Source organism: Corvus moneduloides, chromosome 3, assembly GCF_009650955.1.
Source record: "Corvus moneduloides isolate bCorMon1 chromosome 3, bCorMon1.pri, whole genome shotgun sequence".
In the NCBI taxonomy this organism is placed as follows: Eukaryota; Metazoa; Chordata; class Aves; order Passeriformes; family Corvidae; genus Corvus; species Corvus moneduloides.
Window position 1 is genome coordinate 120531859 of NC_045478.1, and position 12391 is coordinate 120544249.

The 12391-nt window shown below is 44.0% G+C and overlaps 2 protein-coding genes across 25 annotated transcripts in view; one reads left to right on the forward strand and one right to left on the reverse strand.

Annotated features, from left to right (window-relative positions):
- Positions 1-8078, forward strand: part of CCDC88A (coiled-coil domain containing 88A) — a 65101-nt gene extending 57023 nt beyond the window's left edge. For 18 of the 23 annotated variants that reach the window (XM_032103798.1, XM_032103799.1, XM_032103800.1 and 15 more), the window contains one exon: positions 697-8078. In XM_032103798.1, the coding sequence (XP_031959689.1) occupies positions 697-1710 (1014 nt within the window). In that variant the 3' untranslated portion in view covers positions 1711-8078. The remainder of the gene's footprint in view (positions 1-696) is intronic. The other 5 variants (XM_032103816.1, XM_032103820.1, XM_032103821.1 and 2 more) reach the window with 1 other exon arrangement.
- LOC116441662 (prolyl-tRNA synthetase associated domain-containing protein 1-like) lies at positions 6439-10934 on the reverse strand. Of its 2 annotated transcripts, XR_004239211.1 has the most exons (3): positions 10822-10934; positions 8716-10219; positions 6439-7533 (listed from the first exon to the last, which is right to left on the reverse strand). XR_004239211.1 is itself a non-coding variant. In XM_032103823.1 (2 exons), the coding sequence occupies exons 1-2, from the start codon at positions 10900-10902 to the stop codon at positions 9782-9784; spliced, it is 519 nt and encodes a 172-aa protein (XP_031959714.1). In that variant the 5' UTR covers positions 10903-10934; the 3' UTR covers positions 6439-9781. The 2 variants fall into 2 exon arrangements, 1 of the variants encoding a protein (XP_031959714.1); XM_032103823.1 differs by having other exon boundaries at positions 6439-10219.
- Positions 10935-12391: the final 1457 nt, after the last annotated feature.

A 12391-nucleotide genomic window follows, 5' to 3' on the forward strand; every position in this document is an offset into this window, starting at 1 on the left:
CCAAATCACCTCATCTCTGCTGGTATTTCACATTCTGCATCCCTAGTTCTTGAGTAGATGTGCCCAAACTCCGAAAGTGCTGTAGGATAAAGCCAGCCAGTCGCTGTGACTGGGGCCTCTGAGGAGTGAGGAACCGGGCTTGTCTGGGGCAGTGACACAGATCTGGAGAAGATTCTGCATTTTTTGCTTAGATACTTAAAATTATTCTTGCCCATTTTGGATTTTGCTGTTTTAAGCACTAGACAATTGTCTTCTGGCAATAAAAAATAAAAAACCTCACCTAAGTCATCAAGCCAGGTCCGCTGCAAGTCACAAATCCCAGAATCCCTTTCATAGCCTCCCAGACCCATGCTGAGTGGAAGGGTATTCAAGGGGCTTCTTTCCAGTCTTCTGCCAGAGCATTTCCTTAATGTCTTTAGCTTAATTCTTCCCCAATTGTCTCTGGTACCATTTTGAAAACTACTGCAGTCTTTCTTCACTGAGTCTGAATATTACTCACCTAAACCCTTTTTTTTTGTAAGCTGTACAGAAAACTCCTAAGTATGTGTCATAAGTGTTTAATATTGCTTAGAGAGCTGAGAAATAAAAAATAAAACCCCAACAAATCTTTGTAGAATTGTTCATTTATGTCTACAAAAATTGTTTAAGGAAAGGCAAAAATTACAATTTATAAACTTACATTTTCTGTTTTTACAGATGAAATCTGCAAGTGAAGAGAACCTTTTAGATGAAGTGATGAGAAGCTTGTCCGAGTCTGCGGAGCTGGCAGGGAGGGAGAAGCTCCGAAAGCAGCCAGCAGCTGGCTGTGGGATCGTGAGATCCCTGAGTGTCAGAAACACAGTTGATTTCTCAGATGGACGATCCCTTAAACCAGAACAGCTGGTAAGGCCCAGCCTCCGGAAGACTGAAGATCTCTACTTCAGTAGCTCTCCAATCAAATTCACCCCCGGCGCCCAGGGGAAGGCCAGGTCCGTGAAAGAAAAGATCCAAGCAACTGTGACCCAGCGACAATCCAGGGACTGCAATCCCTACGCCACCTTACCTCGTGCCAGCAGCGTGATTTCCACGGCAGAAGGGACCACCCGAAGGACAAGCATCCATGATTTTTTGTCTAAGGACAGTAGGCCGCCCGTGCCCGTGGATGCAGCCCCGGCCCCCGCTGACGGGAGTGCTCCGCCCACCTCCAGTGAGTACTCGGCACTCCGGGTGTCCTCTCCTTGTGTTCACTGTGTGCCTGGCAGGGGGGAGCGTGGCCCGCAGGGCGAGGCAGCTCGCTCACTCACAGCACGTAATTTAGGAGGTAACTCTGAGTTTCCCAAGCCGGCCAGGATGGAAAGGCCGGGTTGTCGTGAGAGGACTTTGCCGAGCGCGAGTGTGTTCTGGGATAAAGCCAGCGGATCTGGGAATGGCAGCGCAGGGTCCTTCACTGCACCCCAGCCGTTCTTATCCCTCAACACCGAGTTAGTCAGCAATATCAGTGGATTGCCCCCAAGATCCACCTCCAAAGCAGCCAATCAGGCAAACGTGTCGGCATCTAGGTCAGTGCCGAGGAGCCAAGAACAGCCTTGTGCTGCTCAGAAGGCTCAGGGTGACCCGCGGGCAGCTCTGACCGGGGACCCTGTCCCTGCCCCCGGCCCTGGCGAGGCCCAGTCCCCACTGCTGGTCTCGGAAGATAACCAGACCCTGTGGTATGAGTATGGCTGTGTATGAAAGAAGGCCATGTTATTAAATCTGTATAAGCCTAACGTGCCGTAGAGGTGTTCTCCATGTCCACTGGATGACAGAGAAAACTTCCCTACAATGAAGGAATCATTCCTGGTTGATCCGCGGGTGGTTGTTCCCTGCGGATGGCGGCTGTGGACTGTGGCATGTTTGAATGTGGAATTGTAACCCCACCAAAGTCTGCATGAAACATTAATTGCACTGTGTATATTTTGCATGCCTTTATAATACGAGCTATATTTTTATTTGTCATGCATTGCAAATATTTTGGTGTTTTCCTGTTGGTTACTGCTGCATGTTAAACCAAGCGCATGCCCGGAACGGCGCAGGGAACAGCATTCCTGGCACAAGGACAGCACTGGCACTGGTGCTCAAGCTCTCAGAGCTATCAGCAACGCAACTGAGTATCTACTTGCAAGGAAAAAACCCTTTTTTCCCCCCTCCTTTCAAATATGAGGCGCTAATGGAAAGAAGCGTTTGGGACATCTCAGTGTCTTCTTACCCTTTTCATTTATGCCGTGTTGTGGCATAAATGCACAAGGAACAAGTGCCCAATAATCCCAATAATCCAGTGCCTCTGGTTTGCACAGCAAATATTAATTACTGTCCATACAGGGCAATAAACAGACCATTCATAATCCTAAACAGAAATGATCATTCTTACAAAGAGGTGATAAATAGTCACGATATGCAGCACTTGTCATGAAAAAATTACCTTTTCCACCTTTTCCCTTTGGTCTGCTTTGTCATTCCACATCGTGGGTACAACTGCAGTGAAGTGTCTGGTTTTATCAGGGGTCAAATAACAGGCTCCTTGTGATGTATAGCAATAAAAACCTGTCTTGAGTATGGTGGAAATTAATTTTTTCTTCTCAACGGAAGTAACACTGATATAATAGAAAACAAATGGTGCAGCAAAATAACAGGGAAAAAAAAGTGAAATTAACACAGTTAAATAAAAGAAAAAGAACAATGTTGCTTGCAAGGTTATCGGAGGATATGAATACTTCAGCAAATAACTCCTTAAATTCCAGACAAGCTGCTAAAGACAGATGTTGAATAGTAATTACTTGATGTGCCACTGTTTCTGCAAGTGCTTGAAACTTTGCAATGGTAAATTTAAACAGTTTAAAATTGTATCAGATTTGAGCTATAATTACATGAGGCTTTAGGCATGAGCATTTCTTTGCAAGAAGGCATCGGTTATGCCAGTTGTGGGAGCTAAAATACGTTATAAAAATTTTAAATGACAGTATAGCTAGAGGGAAAATATTTGAAATTGAAAATAAATATTGAAAACAACAAATGTCACATTCGGATTTTTACAACTGAATTTATTCTGCCAGCAGTTTTGTGGCAGTCACAGAACTACTGCGTGGGCTGAACTTTTAATTCCTTAGTGCTTAATTAGGGAGGGGCAGTGAATCCATAGTTCCCCAAGAAAGAGCAGCAGATATCCCGTGTGGGAATCTGGAAGGGCTCTGTTTTATAAGGGATAAGAAGCCCTGCATTTCAGGAACAAGGGGAGGATATTCAGTGTCTGTGGAGAGTAAAATGACTGTTTCAGGATGTGACACAGGCCTTCCCCAGGTCTGCACCACTCGTTGGTATTGGGCTGATAAATCTCTCACTTCTCCCAGTGCTGGGCACAGCAAGCAGTCGGTTATTGCTATGTTCCCTCTGGAACTGCCTCAGCAGCAGCAGAATGAGAAATCTGATACACAGAATCTTAATTCCACACACATTTCCTCTGACAGAGCGAGATCAGTGTTCTGGTCTTGGCTCATGCCATTTGACTTCACTCCCGTTCGTCTGTAGCTGTGTTGGGATTAGGTGGGAGGTGAAGAGCGCTGGTATCCCAAGCAAAGTGCTTCAAGTTATTTAAGCAATTACAATCCTAGCTCTGAATAGTACAAAGTAGCACAGCGTGAGTTAGTACAAACTCGCCCTGTGCTGCCAGGGTCTGGCTTTTCTTACCTTTCTGCAGAGATGCTGATCAGAGCACAGTGTGTAGCTGCTTTAGATCGACTCTGGTTGCAGAAGTCAGAGCAGCTCTCGGGTGTGCTGTTACCTCCTCGACTTGCTTAGGTCCTTAGACAGTCACACCTACAAAAACTGCCAGTGTTGTCCCCAGCTTCCCTCTTAAACCCCAAGGGCTTCGGAATGACCGAGCATGAGTGTCCTGGAGCACTAGTGTCTCCAGTCTGCTGGAGTTGGAGACCAACCTTGTCCAGCTCAAGCCACTCTGCTTTGGCTTGTAAATTTGGATTGAATTGCATTTCAGTTCTGAGGATAATAACTTGTTTTGCTCCACTGAGTTGGGCAGCAGCAGAAGCATTCTGCAAGAGGGTGTTTAATGGCTCTGAATAATGGCTTATCAACATTTGTTTGTTACATGTGAAAGAAAGAAAATGTTGTCATGGTCGAAGGATCTTTTTTTCCTCCGCTCTTCGGTCCTTAACAAGAAGTTCATGGATGTCTATCTATGTTCAAACAGTGGAAGGTTCCATGGAATTCTTTTCATTCCCAATCCCTGCTGCTCCTCAGCCATGTGCATGGCAGGCTGTGAAACACACGGAGCCCTTGCTCATTCCTTGGTCCCTGCTGCCTTGGGCAGTGCTAAGTTAGGACTCTGCATGGTACTGGTAAACACTAAATACGTGGCTGCTGCCCAGAAAGGTTTTGTTGTTCAGGCTCAGCCGTTTGCTCACAGTTGAGGTTTGCTTGGCTCAGGGTTTGCTTGATGCTTTGCTTTCAGTGACTGGTGAATTCAGATGCTGCATTTTGCATGTTCAAGCTGTTGCATGCAAAGACAGTTTTGTGGTTTGTGGAACTGAATGTGAACGTTTGTTGGTGTGCAGCAAGTCAAAATACAAAGAAGGAAGTCCTCTGCTAGGGTCAGTCAGCTGTGATTGCACCTCATTATTACTTTGTCTTTCCACACATGCAGAAAGGTAGGGTTGGTGACATGTATCTGACTGTGGCTTTAGGAATAACACCTAGCTGTTCTAAATGCTGAGATGAATGTCAGTGAGTGTAGCTAAGCAGGCACTTGCAGTGAGTTTCTTCTGTCCCTCTCCTCTGTCCTTTCCTCTTAAAAACAACCAGAAAGTGTTTTTATATCCTTTTGCTCTCCTAATGAGTAGAATGTGTTTTAATGCATGAGGGGTTTTTTTCATGTCCTGATAAACACAATGAATAACCTGAAATGCTTTTCTCTGCAGATGTGGAAGCTATCCCAGAAAGCAGAAATTCAAAAAGCAGGTCTAGGGAGCAACAAAGCTCCTAATTCTATTACCCACTACCTGAGCTGTGGGCCAAGTGGTGAGTTTCCTGCCCAACCTGTAAATGAGATGAATTTCATTTACAACAAACTAACAGCATTCCATCTCAGCCCCAGAGCACACTGCATTAACCAGATGTAAATCCTGCTTGCTTACCTGGCTTCTCTCTCGCTCACTCACTAGGCCGGGGCCGGTGGCTCTCCAGAGCTTCTTCCAGAGGCAGGGAACCTTGTCCTGCTTAGCCCTTTGCCTGTAAAAATGACACTTCTATTTTTTCAATCTCCTGAAGAAGAAAGTTCAGAGAAATCCCATTAAGAAATAATACTGAAGGCAGTTTTTAGACAGGGACAGGTAAATCTGAAAAGAATTGTTGAACAAAACTCAAGAGTATTCAGTACCCCACAGAATCTGCCTTTTTATAAAGCTTGTTTTTGGTGTTCTGTCCTCCTCTTGACTTCCCTGAGCCCCTTTGGTGCATGCTGTTAGTGCTGTTAGTGACTGAACTCTGTGTGTTGTGCCTCTACACCTGAAGCTTTTTCTTACATTCTTTTCTCTTTCTGCCTTTCGACTGAACACAGAGAGAAAAGTGTCCTTCAGTATCTCAGTGTGAAGCCTTTTTATCTGAAGTAACAAGACAGCGACTGTAGGAATCATTAATAAAAATTAAGGGAATTTTGTACATTCTTCGTGACTAGAGCAGGCAAGAAATAAAAACCTACCTACCTACCTTCCTTCCTTCCTTGAATCAAGGAGCTCTACTGGAGTCTACTGCCGAAAATGTGTAGATGGTCTTAGGAATTATTGCACATTGCACTGTTAAGATCTACTGAATAAAGGACAGTTCTCATCTCCCTAAGGACCAAGGATTTTAAGGTCTCAAGAATTACTCCAGGGAAAAAAAAACAAAACAATACTTCTTTCATCTTCTGTTTTTGAAATTAGCCACTGATTTGCTTAAGCTTCTGCTAATACTAGCCAAAAACCCCCATACCTAGCAGTTTCTATTTGTGTCTGTAAATCTGAAGGAAATGCTGTAGAATTTTGTTGAAAAGGACTGTATATACAGATACAAAAACCTCACAGCTACTGGCACTTCACTGCCTTATTTGGTTAGCATAATCTGCATGAAATTGCTCTTAAGAAAGTTTATGCTGATTTTTGTTGCATACTGCAAGAGAAAAATTTGTTTACATCCATGGAAAAGCTTGGTAACTAACAGAAGTGGGAGTCATGGGATAATGGTATTATAGAGACATTGTTTGTCCTTTGTGTTTTTCACATTCCCGAGTTACTCTGCATATGTATGTTCAGATGTTTCTGACAGGAAATTGTCGGGTATGGTTTTCTGTAACTTTTATTTTAATATAAGGCTGTTTTCCACAAATGCCATTTCCAGGATAAGACTGTCCTACGATGTTTGTGTATTGACTAATTTTTTTTTTTTTTTTACTGTTTGTCTTTTGACATGAGCTGATTGTGACTTAGGAGGTTTCTTGATGGCAAAAAGAAATGTAAATAATATCATATGCATTTTACAATCAGTTCCCTTTAAGGTTATCTTTTACTAGATACATTTTGTTCATTATTGATTTATATTAAAGTCAACAAATGTTATTGGTACAGTTGGTGGTTGCATATATTTGTCTGGAAAGATTTGCAGTGAGCTCAGAGGAAGTGGACAGGAACTGAGACCCAAAACGAGTTGTTCTATTTTATTAAAGCCATTAAGCACATTCCTATTCCTCATGTAAAGGGTTGAGTTCCCTGTGTCACCTCCGAGCATCCAGCAGGCAGGTGCGTAATGTCACCTGCAGCTTCCTCAGTGAAGGTGAGCCCCACTGCTGAAGGCTGTTCAACAGATTCAAAAGCATGAAATCTTGTCAAAAAGGGCAAAAAAGAGGCATGCTCAATAAGCTTTAGAAGGGGAAATTTTCTGTTTGTTTTCTTTAAAATGAGTTTCTTCTGAAAAATTTTTGTGATAAAATGGGCTAAAAGATCTATACTAAGGGCATAGCAGCTATGACAGACAATTCAAAGGCCATGAAGATTAGGAAAATCTCTCTTAACTCTAAATGATGGCATGTTCAAGCTCATTTCAGGGCCTGTGCCTGGGTTCTCCTCACTCTGCTGACAGAGGACTGATGCAGCTCAAACCCCCCAGCCAGAACCATTCGTCCCCTTACTGTTACAGGAAAATGCATGGCTTGAACCAAGAGATTGAAACTGCAGTGCCAAATGCTGCCTGTGCTGCCAGGATCCGAGCAGGTGGCTGTGTCTGGGGACACTGTCACTGTCAGGACTCTGGCACACACCCCCATGTGAGGCACGTGTGACTGCCCTCACCACACCTCGATGTGTCATTTCCATCACACAGGGATCCCCTCCCGTTCCACTGGCCAGCTCAGCTCTTCTCAACTTGTCCACGTTGCTTTGCAGGGAAGTTCCATGGCATTTGAGCAGTCAGGTGGCTCTCCGTGCTCTGCTCATTCCCCTCTTCTTCCTTTCTTAAGCTTCCCAGTTTGTGTCCCTAAAGTAAAACAAAAAAGCAAATTTAACTTGGGAGCAGCTTCACAGTTCCTGATACTCCCAGTCCCAGGGAAGCACATGGCAGCTGTGGGACTGTGTGCACAGGAGCACACACACCCCCTTTGTACCCCAGGAATCCCAAACCCATCACTGCCAGTTCCAGGTTACAAAGGAGGTTCTCATGCCATCCAATGTGTACGTTTTATTTACTTTTCTGGTAGTCTCTGAGGATTTAGTAACATTCCCAACACGTACGATTATGATTATTGTTGTTGTTATTATTATTATTATGATTTCTAAACTTTGTCCAGGACATGATGCAGCCTAACAAAGGAGCTCATGTGTGATTTTTAGGGGTAGCTGATGATGTATATGTAAATAATGCTTTGATATTAATAAAACTGCCTTAAAGGAATGTACCTAGGTGTGAAACAGAACTTAAAAAGCTCTTATTTAAAACTGTAATTTCCTTTACATATTGATTTTTTTAATGTTTACCATTGTATACATTTATTAATGATGTTATTAAAATGCCAAACCAAATAATTTTTATTCTTATTTTGTGTGTGTATATTTATACACACTTTTTCTGGAAACTGATGTTACTGGAAGGGTATTGGTGTCGTGGTGATGTGTGCAGTGAGTATTTCTTCTGGAAGGAAACTGATAAAACTGTAGCAGAATTTTTCTGGACCATGTGTAGTTTGTTCTGTGTGATTTGTGCAGAGCTGGGTAGCTTTTAACTGTACACTGTTTGATACTATTATTTTTAAAAAAAAAAAAAAAGGACACTGATTTCATAAGTAAATACAAAAAGAAATCATTCTAGATTTGCCAAATGTAGTATTTGAAGCCTGGTAGTTATTTTTGCTGAGACAAGTCCAGGATGCCTTCTGAGGATCAAGGTAGTCACAATTCAGGCAGTGCAGATTCCAGGATTCTGCACATCCTTCAAATAATCTGTCACATTTAAAACATTCCGGATTTAAAAACCTTAGCAAGTTAAATCTAATATTCTTTTTTTTAAGTGATAAGGGAATAAAACCTGAAGCGGGAGCGAGAGTGAATGGCAGAGAGAGAGCAAGATAAACTTTACTTTTAAAGATGTATCTTAACACTGAGCTAATTTAGTGGTGCATTTGTCAATCCAGAGCTCATTCATCAACCCAGTATCCCTAAATACCAGGTGTTCCCTTCAGCCTGTACAATCACAAGCATCTGGCCATCTCTCCAGTGACGACTCCTGCAGCTTCAGCAGTTTTGGTCACTTCTTTCCCACTGGACGTGACTCCCGGGATAGATGGGGTTGGTTTGTGTCTGTCAGAGGTGGAGAACCTAAACTGCTGGGTGGTGAAGTGTTCTGTCACTCAGAGCTCTGAGAACAGGTGCCAAATCCTTTGAAAATGATGGAAACTGTGGTAAGGCTGAGGGCAAAGGAACTTGCCCTAGATGGTGTTTTTTTCATACTCAGTTAATAGTAATTGTTCATGTACCCAACATCACAAATCCTTTGACATGTTTTTAATTCCTGCTCCGGTAGTTTTGGTTGCAGTTCATCCCAGCCTGCACTGATGCTCCTGCCCTGGAGGCATCGCTTGTACGTGACATTTTCCTTAGGGTGCATCCAAAAGCCTTCACCCCCTTCAGCTTCACATTCCATCCCTCACTCACTGCTCCCCTGGCTTTGGGTTTTGGGGGGTGCTCGTTGCCATGGGATGTTTACTGGACTGATGGAGTTTCTGCTGCTTCTGTCTTCAGCACACCTTGGTTGAAAAATGACAATCAAATGCATTTTCTGTAGTGTAGGTGCGTTGTTTTTTTAGGTAAAAAGAATAAAAGCGATGTGTAGTAGGGCATAAATGGGTGCAGGGACACAGTGGGGGCAGCTCTGTCCTGGAGGTATTGACGGATGTTCTACAGCTTTGAATTTGTTCTTTCCTGGTGATGTCAAGTTTAAGCCTTCAAGGCCAATCCCACACCCAGGAAATTCTAGTTGTATCCATTTATTGATAAATACTATAACAGTATTTAAATAATGCCTTTTGATTGCAAAATGTCTTATTAAGAACATTGTTAAACTTCTAAGAACTCAAAGGCACTATTTTTTCTCACAAGATTATACGATATAAATTTACATAATTGAAACAAAAAGGAATAAGCCATTTTTTTCCAAGTTTTATTTGTACCGAGATTTTCCACCAGTTTTGCTCTACAAAATCTGTGAGTAGTAGTAGAAAAGTGAACTTCATCTACTCAATGTCTTCATCGAAGTGTACGATGATGGGATCGTGGCCTGTTGATCTCACAAACTTCAGGAAGTCGTCGGGGCTTAAGCCCATGGTTGCAGAATTTGTCATTGGATGAAAATACACCTTCTCGTGGCCCCCTTCGAGCAAGGCAGCGTCCAGCACCAGCCTCACGTCTCCCTGGTCACAGAAGAGGGCGAGCGGCGTGGCACAGCCCTGGCCCACTTTGAGCTTTTCCAGCATGGCATTTTCATCAGCAAATCTTAGGTTTCCACTTCCAACGCCCAGTTTTTTACCAAGTTCGTTTAAATTGACCTGCCTGTTGTGCAGGACGGTCACCAGCCAGAACGCTTTCTTCTTTTTGTCTTTAAGAAACAGGTTTTTACTGTGACCTCCTTTCATATGTTGGACATGGGGCATCATTTCTTCAACAGTGAACACCTGGAAAACAGCACCAGTGCTGTGTCAGACTCTATATCCCATTAGACTCCCAGTCGTGTACTGGCAGGCATCTTTTGTTCAATATTTAGAAAATACTGAATGTTCTAATCGGCCTAAAAGCTGTACCCTTTTATGAAGGAATTTTAACAGAACACGAATAAATTGTGACGAACTGCTCCGGCACACTTTCAGAATCGTTTCTGTCGCGTGCGTGCAGCAATGCCTCGCTTTAAAGGCAGCGCTGGGAGCGCTCCCGTTTGCGACTCCACACACTGGAATGACGTGGCTTGTAACCGGGAGCGAGCAAAAGTCTGGAAAGCATCTTGGATGCCGCCGACTTCAGGGAAAAGAAGTGGGTGGGCCACTCCTCAGACTACCGGAGGAAAGGGAGGGTGGATCGGAAGGCAGAGACAGAGTCAAAGCCACCAAAAAACACCCCCAAGCATTCTGCCAGGCCCCGCGAGAACTTCCACGTTGATACTTCTGCTAAAACCCCACGCGCAGGGCCTGATCCCGCCCTGATCCCGCCCTGATCCCGCTGTGCCCCCCGCTGGCAGGCAGGGGTTTATTCCCGGGTTTTCAGGAGGCTGGGGGTGCCGTACCTGGGGGTGCTCGGCGGTGACGGTGGCGATGCCCAGGTCCCGCAGCCGCCGGTCCAGCGCCTCCCGCAGCTCCGCCGCCATCGCGGCCCGTCCGCTCCGCCCTTGCCGCCGGGCCGGGCCCGCCCACGGGCAGCATCCTGCCACCAGGAACGGGTCAATTGGCTCGATTTGCACTCATTTTAGCTAAGGAACAACCCCCACGGTTCAGACGTGGGATATAATATGTCACCATCCCACCTGAGCCTCCCCTCCCGCGCAGTTCAATACATTTCATGTGCCTTAAAGCAATTTCCTTCTTAAATAGTGGCATTAACACATTGCTTCGACACGCATCCAGTATGAACTGTATTTGGTTCAGATGTTGTTTCAAACAGGTGTTTGTCTCAGATTAAATTAACCTATTAATTTTTTTGTACGTGCCCTTGCAATAATTTCAGGTTCTGGCTTGCTCCTTACGTACAGTTTTGCTGAAAACGCTGCTAGATAAGAAAGTTAAGAAAAAATTCAAAGCTTTAAAGAAAAAATTCATGATACACTCTAAAAACAAAAACTGCATCATTTGCATTTTTTTAAAGGCAACCCATAATGATCAGGAATTGCAACTAAGGGGCAAAGCCAAGCATGAATGGCCACACAGTTGGAAAGTATTTCTACAATCTGAACCATTGCCCTGACCTATGGCACCAAGAATTATTTGTTTTCAGTTTGCCCTTCAGAAAAACGGGCAATCTGTAATAAAGCTTTATATTAAAACAGTATGACTCTGTGGTTAAGAGACATGTGGATAAAATATGATCCCACGCTAATTCCCAGAGCCTCACAGCAGCGCACAGGAAGATTTCCAGGCAGCATCCAATGGAAGATCAACTCAGAAAGCAGATTTGCAGTAAACTCTGATGCCTGTTTCTCCCGCTAAATTTATCTTTCCAATAAAACCTTTTTCAGGTCAAGCCCAGGCACTCCCGGGATGTGTTGCTCTGGCAGTGTCCCTGTCCAGCCCTTCCTTCCCAATGTGCCTCCCTGTGCAGGCACAGGAGTGCTTTTAATGCGCTTTGCACAACTTCTGGTATTTAAGGGAGTTTTTTTCTGTGATCTCTTTTTGAGATGATTATTCCCATTTTACCCATGGAGAAACACTCAAGGGCCCTGTGCATTTCAAAGTGTCAGTACCCAGCCTTTGAAATTCAGAACACTTTTTTTTTCAACACTCAGCATCATAAATGAGCAAATACTTGTAGGAGAGATACTGAGGGCAACAAAACACGTAGTTACGGCTCTTGTAAGCGTGTGGAAAACCACGTGTGTGAACTACCACAGGTCCCACATTATGGGCAAAGAGCATGAAATACACAGCTCAAATATATGTAAAGGAAATTATGGTCCTTACTCATCACACTCAATTTGCAGTGGCCGGACAGGGATCGCCGCAGCAGCAGCACTGTCCCAGGCAGACCCTTGGGATTATCTCTGGGTTTTGCAACCAGCATTAACCAGGTAACACTAAGGATTTTTCATTTATAGAGCTTCCTCTTAGATTTTCGTTTTCCCTAGTCCATTAAGTGGCGCTATT

What these genes read in the sequence shown, in the direction of transcription:
- LOC116441662 (XM_032103823.1), bottom strand. Translation starts at nt 10,902, where the DNA reads ATGGCGGCGGAGCTGCGGGAGGCGCTGGACCGGCGGCTGCGGGACCTG. An exon ending in TCACCGCCGAGCACCCCCAG is followed by an intron (nt 10,220 to 10,821) that starts GTACGGCACCCC and finishes GCTGTTTTCCAG; the next exon opens with GTGTTCACTGTTGAAGAAAT.